Here is a 10,560-nt window from a genome sequence, read left to right on the forward strand (position 1 = left end):
ACGGAGTCAAAGTGTTTAATATTACTTTTTTTCCATAAAAGTAGATCTCTCGGCCATCTTTGTCTATTCTAGCTGATAACGCCAGCTTCTGTATCTGGCGAAACGATCAAGAAAATGGTATGTGAAACGTAGAATTTTAGGCCAGTTCGTCATGCATGTCTGGCTAGGGCGAAGCGCGATAGGCGGGAAAAAAAAAAGGGGGGGGGGGCGAGACAGCCGGTACAGGCGCTACTAACAACTGTGAATGTTTATTGGAAATAGAAATTGGAAATGCAAGGAATATGGATTGTCCATAACATAACCTGCGACGAAAAGGTCCTGTAGCCATGGTCGACGGCAGCGAATAAATGCTTTTGTCGTTGAGTGCATTCCTGTTCGCATGTGTGTCTCTCTTCTTCGGTTCATGTACAGGGTCGTCCACTCTTAGTACGAACACGGCGCTACGTGGCCGCGCTCCGCGGAGCGCCAGCGCACATGGCACGGCCGCGCATCGAAGCTAAGCGGCGCAGGCGCACATGGGCTTGGAGGCGGGGCTTCGTGTCGTCTGCTAAAGCGCGCGAGCGAGACGTGTATGTGCCGCCTGTTGTCTGCTAAAGCACAACGCGCTCGCGCACTTTAGCAGACGACACGAAGCCCCACCTCCAAGCCCTTGTGCGCCTGCGCCGCTTAGCTTCGATGCGCGGCCGCGCCGTGTGCGCTGGCGCGCTGCGGAGCGTGGCCACGCGGCGCCGTGTTCGTACTAAGAGTGGACGACCCTGTACATGTATGTGTTCGTGCGTGCGTGTGTGTGTGTGCATGTGTGTGTGCATGTATGTGTGTGCGTGTGTTTGTGCACGTGCATGTGTGTGTGCGTGTGTGTGTGAATGCGTGTGTGTACGCGTGTGTGCGTGCATGCATGTGTGTGTGTGTACACGCGTGTGTGTGTGTGCGAGTGTGTGCATGTATGTGTGAGCGTGTGTGCGTGTGTGTGTGTGTGTGTGTGTGTGTGTGTGTGTGTGTGTGGTGTGTGTGTGTGTGTGTGTGTGTGTGTACGTGTGTGTGTGTGTACGTGTGCATACATGTGTGTGCGCATGTGTGTGTGCATGTACGTGTGTGCGTGTGTGTGCGTGCGTGTACGCGTGTGTGTGTGTGTGTGTGTGTGTGTGTGTGTGTGTGTGTGTGTGTGTGTGTGTGTGGTGTGTGTGTGTGTGTGTGTGTGTGTGTGTGTGTGTGTGTGTGTGCAAATGCCCAATTCCTTCCTCCACCGTAAATTCAGCAGAACGGTGGTCGATCTTGTTTCCTTTAATTAAAGAATCTACGGGGAAAAACAGTTCATAAACAACGCAGGACAGTATTTTCAGTCGAGAAGAACAACCTGTGCGCTGGTGCATCATAAAGGTTACACTACTGTGGCGATCAGTTTCATTTCAGCACCAAGGGGAGTTTGGCCACAACAAGAAATGACGGTGTTGTTCGGATGAACAATACGCGTTCTATCTGTGCTAGCCCTACCTGCGTCATGAAAAGCACAAGACACGTGCGCTAAAACATTTGCATGTAAAAAGTGCACACGGGGTGCACTACATCTATGCAGCTGCAGAAGAACAGAGGGCGCGAGATCGGTTTTAGCCGCAAACTAAAAATTGCCACAAGTCCTGCGCTATCCGCAGTATTCTCTGTGCGTTAAGTGCAGGCCATGTATTGCTTAGTCATCTGTTGAAGGGTATTTGTTCCCGCAGTTCACTCGCGTTTTCACATAAAAAATGTGCTTGAAGGCACATTTTCTTCTTTGCCTCACTGTTATCTTGCCTCAAATCACGCTTTACGAAACCCATTTTTCCATGTCTGGACTCGGGCTGTACCTTTTTCAGTGCATAAGTTTTCTCTTCCAACCTTCCGTACCAGATTTTGCAATAACACTGCGAACGAACGAACGTCATTGCTGAAACACCGTTAAATTATCGTGTTCATTGCCATACTTTCATGCGAAACTGAAATGCGTAGTGAAACAAAAATGTTACAGAGTGCCTGTTAAACGTATTTAGGCGGTATTATAACAGGTAATTGATCCTTTTTCAATAGGCAAGCATAGTTTAGGCCCAAATTTACGTTCTCGGAAACCGGAATTAAGCCACGGTCATCATTACAGGTGAACCTGGAAACGCATCCCATTCCTGCCGTCTTAACAGCTTCGCATTTGAACTTGCGTTCACATTAATATGAACTGTTCCTTGCAGATCACACACCGTGTAAAATTTCATTGCAATTGATCATGCTGTTTTTCTTCGTTAATAATGCTGTCAAAACGAAAATATGTAGGTTAACCCTTTCGGCCCCGACGGTGCCAATTGATGTCACACAAAAAAAAAATCTGCCCTCGAACGAAAAAAACACGAAACAACTACTTGGAGTTTTTTTTTCTTTTTTTTTTTTGCTCAAAGTGGTCTCCGCAGACACTTACTGCCATCGGCATCAGTATTCTGGCGTTCCCTCAAATGAAAGAGTGACAAAAAGGAATCTGCGGTGAAAACAAATTTTTGAATGTTTTGTTTCTTTTTTACTGTCTTTTTAATTTTGTATTTTTTAAATCGAATATTAAAACTTCAAAACATTAAGTAAAAGTTCCGGGAGACAATTCTCGGCCAATTCCCTGCTGTGTGGGTACGAGCGATAGAGTGAGGCCATCATCATCATCACATGGCAAACGAGGGGCAGGTGAATTTCAATGTTGCGCAATTATAGCTACGAAATTCGTCCAAATTATGTGTTCCGTTTTTTTTATATATTATAGCTATCTTCGTGCAAAGGCGTTCGAACTTTTAACAGCGAAGGTGTTTAAGCCAGCCGTAATTTGTGGTTCGTATCAAGAAACTATCCTCATCAGCAATGAAGAAAGAAAATAAACTTTTTTTCGAGGCGGGATTCGTACCCGCGTACCCACAGTCTCAAGGCGAGCGTCCTAACCACTAGGCTATACAGCCACGATTGCATAACATGCATTTATGCGAACCATATGATTGCGTTCGCGTGTCGTCGTCTTTGTCCACCGGTGGCGCGTTCGCATGCGCTCGTGCCAATGCTCTGCGAGGTGAAGATGTTTTGCGCGCTATGCTCGGGAGAGATATAGAGAAAATGAGAGCCAGAGAGAGATGGAGAGATGCATTCACGGAGCGGGTCTGCTGGAACGCGTTGTCGGCATTGCAACGCGGTGGAATGCGGTGTCGCCATTGGAACGCGGCGTCGTCGTTGCAAGCTGCGCTATGCAACGCGCAGTGATGGCCGTAAGTCCGAGACAGAGAGAGAGACGCATTCACGGAGCGGGTCTGCTGGAACGCGGTGTCGGCATTTCGGCCAGCTTCGCTGTCTCTTGAGCTCTGCGCAGCCTAGTGCAAGCTTTCGCTTTTTTTTCAGTTCGCACGCACAACACATTTACAATGACACGTTTTTGTCATGTGCGATTTTGACGCCATCAGGGCTCAGTGGCTGCAAATGGCGAGGGCTGAGGTTATGCCGGCGTCGTGTTTTAGATGTAGATGGCCGAGTAGGAGCGGGCTTGGTCTTTCAGATGGTCTTTTTCTCTTTGTTCACAGGTGCGGTCATACCTGCGGCTTCGTTTTATTCGTGCCACTGAGCCCATTCGACGCGGCTACAAGGAACAACGAACGCTCTGTTCGAGGAGCTTGACAATGGGAACGTGTCCGACGTTGACGGCGAATATAAGGACTTGAAAGAAGACGTCATGGAACCATGCGCACCCTGATCAAGCCCAAACCGAGTGTGATTCTGAAAGCTCTGATGTCGAGTGTGCACTGAATATTATAGCGGCTGGAGACGACTATAATTCAAGACACCAGACAGGACATACGGAGGTGATGTCTGTGAAGAATTAGAAATCGGAGTAGAAATGCATTCAGCTTGAGACTATATTAAAAGGTATGTGCCAAAAAGTGTATCTCTTGCGCTCGCCGGAAAAAACAAACCGGTGCTCTGGTTTTCATGAGGGCAGCTCAGTAAACACCGATGGAGAAGAGATGATTTGATGGAGATGGAGTTTGATGCACCGGGGGAACTCCCGGTGCATCAAACTAGTATTTGCTTCGTCAACTTTGCCAATGACTGTCAAAGTGGGGTACGTGATACACCACGTCCGACCATTCGTCCCGAGGCCTCTGCAGTGTCGCAAATGTCTCAAGATTGGTCACGTAAGCGCTGTGTGCAGAAATCAAGTGACCTGCCAGCGTTGCGGTGGGCAACATAATACCGCCGACTGTGATGCACCTTCATTGAAATGTCCCAACTGTCCTGGCTCTCACGAAGCAACGTCGAAGGATTGCCCAAAGATGCAGCAGGAAGTTCGTATTCTCCGGAAAATGGCAAAAAACAAGTCTTCCCATAGACAGGCTGCTCAATCTGTTCGCCGAGACAGACAACGCTCGCATAAGAAGCGCCATCCAATGACTTCAGGAGAACTGGATTGTGGGCCGCAGGGGCCTCGACAACCTCTGCCTTTGCCGGCATCGAGGACGGTAACCGTGCCTACAGCAAATTCAGGATCTCCGAGAGCACAGGGCGCACATTCGTCGCCCCTGGGTGGCACAGACACGGAGTGGCCTTCGCTACCCAGTAGATCCACGCCCACGATACCATGCCGTAGTGTTCCTCTACGTCAAGAAGTGGATTATAGGGCTAGTAAAGCCGATAACCCTATAGGCAAGCAAGGAGCTGAAAATAATGACCAAGAAAGCGTTGAAAAAATGCTGAAATGCCTGCTAGAATCAATGCGCGTGATTCTCTGTGGTCTCCAGACTCCGGCCGCTAAAAGCGCCGTGCATGTCCTCGCCGTACTGGAGCAGCTGATCGCTGCTCTTTACATAATTTAATTACCTTGCTTGGCACCTGTGGTGCTCACGCAGGAGAAGCCCATACACAAGCTTCTTCGCGGCGAGTTTTTGTGAACTTTCAATTGTATTCGTGACTCCGTCCATGCTCTGGAAGGTAGATGACACGTTTGAAGGACCTTTTTGGACTTTGTTGATAGCCATGAGGATGCTGAACTTGCCTTTACCGTTGTACATCCTTCTTCTATGTCATCATCACCTAAGGCATCTTGTCGCTCTCCACCTCACAATGGGCGTTCTCCGCTACCCAAGGCTGCGGCTGTATTTGAAGCCGAGCATGAGGTGCGATCTTGTCGCTTTGGCAGGACTGTCGCGCCACCATTTCGAAAAGTTTTCGAAAGCCTTCATATTGTTGATGTGAATACTCCGGACTCCAGTGAGTGTTTATGGAAGGTGCGGTCCCTGCTAGATACTTTTCAAAGCAGGTACAATGAACTGATGGCAGAAGAACACCTCTGCATTGATGAACAGACGGTGCCTTTCAAATGGCACCTTGATATCAAGCAATGTGCGAGATTAAGGGGCATCACAATATTTATGCTTTGCAGAGAATCTGGCCTCGACTACGACTTTCTCCCCTATCAAGGGTCCGCAATAAGGCTTGCAGACCACGTGAAGCAGCAGTTTGGTGTCACAGGCGCAATAGCTTTGCAATTAGCCGATCGCACTCCATCTGGTGTGGGGCACAAACATTTTTTCGACAATTACATAACATCTCTGCCACTCTCCGTGAAATGCTGAGCAGGAAATTATTTGCTGCCGGCACTCTCAGATCAAACAGATGGAGAAGGGCCCCTTGAGGACAGAAAAGGAGCTGAAGAAGAACGGTCGTGGTTCTTCTGACTGCGTTGTTGAGGTGCGATGGAAAGGTGGCAATAACAAGATGGATGGATAACAGGACTGTTACCCTTAAATCCAATTTTATTGCTGTCGAGGAAAGCGGGAAAAGGTTGTAGACGTGAAGCGGCCTGCAGTTGTAAGCGCCTACAAACGCAGCACGGGTGGCGTAGATAGAGTGGGCTTTTTGATTTCTCTTTATCGCACGGCCATTCGTTCAAGAAAGTGGACACTAAGAACGATCTTTCATTTTATGAGCCTAGCAGTAGTCATATGTTCGGCTTCAGAGTGTCAATCTGTGGCTTCTGTTGCTGTTGGTTGGCGTGTAATTACTTCGACTTCATTTATATTGTGTACTACTGCGGTTGTTACTTAGATGTTCCAGGCTGCTGGGATGAATAGTAAAATAAAAATTTACCTTGGAGTCAGTGTACAACTCTGGAAAACAAAGTCAAGTTTGCTAAAAACGGTTACCCCAAGAAAAAAAAAACACGCGAACCACCTATTCTTCTTGTTCGTATCGTGCTTCGATGTCTATATTCAGACCCAAGAAACATGCTGCACCACTACTGTACGCATTCGCGCCTGTATGGTGAGAGAACAATGCCCTAGTAGGTGCCGGAGACATATACTGACTGATGAAATTACAATATTTATAAACACCAGGCTGGTACAACTCACGCATAGCAGGGGAAGCGGGGAGTTTCGAGGAGAGGGTTTTTTATTCCTATAACATACCTGACTTGCTGCGCATTAGAATAGATATCCCATTATAACGTTTGTGCGAGAGGGATTTTTATTCCAGTAAAGCACCGTACATTATGCTCATTGGAATGATTATCCCGTTTCCAACGATTGCCGGGCCATTTCTATGTGAAAATTAGGATCCCAGCAGGCTCATTAGCATGTGGCTGAATCAGCATTTCTGCCTCAAGCAACCCTGGACAACGCACAGAATGTCACAATCTTCTTTCTTACAGGTTAAGCACCACCAAGGGTCCCGATCCAGAAGTAGGCTTCTTAGTGTGAGTGTTGAAATAGCGCACATTTGTGAGGGCAGGAAGCATACAGGGCTGTAGTCATCGTTATTTTGACCCTCTCGGCGTTTCATGTGTCCTTGAAAACGAACTGCAGCAGGCGGATGTATGCAGCATTGCATGCAAGTTAAGATACACCAAGTACAGGCCTCTATTGAGCTAAACGTCGTTCATGTTACGACAATGCATCGATCGCAAGACGTTTCACATATTGTTTTCAGGTCGTGGAAAGTGACACGAAATACCTTCAGTGCTTACGTTGTTTTATTTCGCAAGTTTGCCCTATTGAAAAAACCCACGGCACACCTGCGAGGTCACTGCAGCTGTAAAGTGGGTAAATTGAAAAGCGATGCAGGTGACTTTCTATTGGGAAAATTTGAACTACTGACAAAAGTATCAAAGGTTATTAGCTACAGTGGAAAAGATAATAATCATTTCCTCAAATATTTGAGCCACATCCTCCGGCAACGCATTTCGCTACAGTATGGCGGCAAATGCCGTTGTGCCATGAAACGCAAATCACATTTCATCCCCTACATGGTTCATAAAACACTTTATATAGTTCAAAGAACATATTATATAGAATTCTATAGATAAGACTTTTTTCAACTTGATAGGCCCCGTGCTCACTTTTTAGTTTCACCGCTTTGAGCTAGCGTGAGGTTTGAGGTACCTGCATCAAAATATTAAATACAATATCAACAATATATTTCCTACAGGTTGTTAATGTGAATTAACGTTAATGTCTGTTTGAAGAAAACGCTGAGCAACATTCTTTCTTTTTAATCAGTGCGATGGTTCTGGTGCGTATGAGAACGAAAAGGAGAAACTATGTTTCATATATCCGGACAAATTTTCTAAAGCACCCCAAATTAACTGAAAACCAGCGAAGCTGAAAACTGAGGCCCCGGTATTTATCGCTGGGTTAATCCCGACGGTTCATTAAAGTAATTCTCAATTATTTGTTACGTCTTCGTATTTCTTAATGAGGTTACACACACGTTCGACTGCGACGCAGAGAACGACGTCACTGACGGTATGCCCGCAGTCCGCCGTTGTCGCATTGCAGCTTGCAATTCTTCAAAAATTAAATAGCTTCAAAATTAAATCTGTCCATCACGTAAGGCAAAGAATGGCTCATACCCCCTTAAACAATGGCTCATACCCCTTAAGCAATGGCTCATACCCCCGTAAACGCGGCCTCCCCATTACGACGACAGAAGAGAAGGGAAATTCTATGCTAGAATCACGAGCGGCAACGGAGCCAGCTGTGGAAGAAGACGACGACGACGAACGCGGGAGCAGTGGCCCGAGCGAGTTCGCACGGTTGCACCGAGGGGCAACAACGAGCTAGCTGCGGAAGACGACGACGACACTCGAGCCAATGCTGATGATGATAATTTATGCGCACATCGGACGGACGGATTTTCGTTTCGCCTAGCCATATGCTGCTTCGCTGTAAAATTGTCATTAATGTTCAAAGACGCTGCCTTTCGTCATCCCCACTGTGACATTTAATGTAAATTTACCCTTCTAAAGACCAATTCTGATGCTAGGGGTCAATAGGAGGAGGTCTATTCAAAGCTTTGGCAATGATTGTGGAAATTGGTGGAACTTGAAATAAGAAATCTCCAAGATAATGATCATAGTTCTTAATTCATCAGAAAATCTGGCGTGAGAGTTAGGTAAACCACAACAGTTGGAGGGTCTAAACCATTCAAAAATGACGCGTAGTGTACAGTATAACCAGAACCGCTATATTGAAAAGTGGTCTTTCTTAGTGTTCCCGCAATGAACTTACACGTAAAAAAAAAACACTTCAGAAAACAAGCGTACGCGTCAACTTTTTCTGCTTTAATGGCACCATCAGGTGCCGCTCACATACTTCCAATATATCTATCTCGTAGGCTTTAGCGTAGGACAAGTCAAGCTTAGCATTTTACTAGTGTCGCTCTTGTTATGTAGTTTTCGAAGATATAAATAACAAGAACATGTGCAGCAAATATTTTTTTTACAATTTTATATTTCGTCGCTTACCTCAACAAGTTCTGTTCAAATCAGCTAACAGCTTCATATATACTTAAGTGGACAGTGTAAGAACTAAAGCTTCTGACACCCAACCAATGGGATGTCTCACACTCAACATTAGAGCAGGACGTGGAAGTTGTCACAGCATTTTGCTTACATGCGTTTTTTTGTCTAAGAACTCTTTCGCATTGGTTTCATTATTGAGAGCAGGAATGCATTGAGAACGTACGATATTTGGTTTACGCATTCTCAAGAGGTATCAATGGCTTGGCCCAGAGATCCCTTCGCCGCTCGTGACAGGAGTCAGCGATATATGAAGTTCGTTATTCGCTTAAACTTGTTTCACAGACGTCATGCGCTCCAGCCGTGAAATCTGGCAATGCAGCTGTCACATAATACCGCCTTGCTATACACGGAGACAATGAGAGCTCGCTCTCACAGGCGCCTCGGATTATATATAGCGCTGCTCATAGGGTCATGATCTATAGAAAAGGCATGTGAAGAAAAAGCGATAAGGGACAGCTGCTGTTGCACCTAATACTGGTTATTAGAATACTGGTGTTACCAATCGTTTCCCTGATTATTACACTCTTACGCATCTAGAACATTTCATTTGCTGCTGATGTGCCAACATTTGATCATATGTACGTAGCGTATGGTACCGAGTGCGAGCACCAGTTCATTTGAAAACATCGGCCAGAGAAGGACTTCGGCGATGTTTATAATGTTGGTGCTATTGGCCTATGTACACGCGTGGTGACGTTTGCGCAATACATTATAGAAAAAATGCTTATTGTACTCAAAATACAAGAAGAAACGTACCAAGATCAGCAAGCGACTTAGCAGTGTGCTTCGCAGTTAGAGGTTATATGCAGAGGCTGCGGACAACGGTAATTTTTTCCGTGATCTGGGCTTTCTCTGAACTCACTCTTGCTGGCGGAACTTGTAGTCTATGTCGGGGAACACCTAGATTTAAACACAAGAGACCATCGCAGTATGAATGAATGTAAGCATTATCTGTGTGTGTAGGCCTATTTTGAAACGATACCACGAGTCTATAGATGTCTGCCGACAAAACTTCCCGCTGCGTATTCACTGATGTCGTTCAGTCCACACGCAGCGAATAATTGCCACTCGAATACAAATTCGCTGTTTCATCGTATATTGCACACACGTGTCCATCTGTGTCTGTTCCTCACCTGAGCCTAAGCTGTTTGGTTACCTTATTCCTACCTTAAAGGCCCAGACTCTATGTCCGCCCATTTTCTAACATCGTGAATTCGTTTGTTTCATGGCAGACCGAGCCATTCTTTTCACTTTATGTCATGTTGCTCTGTTTTGACCACTCATCACTTGTCATATGTAATATGCAGCATGAGCGACTCCACTTAATCTTGTTTACTTCATGATGAAATGTCCCCCATTAATCAATCAGGGCTTCTGCTTATCAATCTTCCAGAATTACACCGCTTATACTCGCAGACACGTAGCTCACCTTGAAAAAGCGCGCAGGCTACGGCCAAGGCCAGGATCCAGCAATTGACGGGCGCCATAGAATGTTTCGGTTTTGTTCGTTCTTCACTCTCACAGAACCGCGGCTAGTGGGGTGGCAGCCTGGGGCCCAGGCCGCAGAAGCGGGCACTTCGACACCTTTTTTTTTCTGCCCTCTTCTTTTCCACGGACCGCTGTCGCAGTGGTTTCAGCAGCAGTAACAACAGTAGAGCACACTCGCTCGTCGAACAATGAGCGAGCCGGTCGCGAAAGCATTGTAAGTGTCCGCG

At 46.4% G+C, this 10,560-nt stretch overlaps 1 protein-coding gene across 1 annotated transcript in view; it reads right to left on the bottom strand.

Annotated features, from left to right (window-relative positions):
• Window positions 1-10,508, bottom strand: part of LOC119463813 (uncharacterized) — a 32,926-nt gene extending 22,418 nt beyond the window's left edge. The window contains exon 1 of the mRNA XM_037724636.2: window positions 10,275-10,508. Within this exon, the coding sequence (XP_037580564.2) occupies window positions 10,275-10,332 (58 nt within the window). The 5' untranslated portion in view covers window positions 10,333-10,508. The remainder of the gene's footprint in view (window positions 1-10,274) is intronic.
• Between the last annotated feature and the right edge of the window lie 52 nt (window positions 10,509-10,560).

Source organism: Dermacentor silvarum, chromosome 9 (genome assembly GCF_013339745.2).
Source record: "Dermacentor silvarum isolate Dsil-2018 chromosome 9, BIME_Dsil_1.4, whole genome shotgun sequence".
Classification (NCBI taxonomy): Eukaryota; Metazoa; Arthropoda; class Arachnida; order Ixodida; family Ixodidae; genus Dermacentor; species Dermacentor silvarum.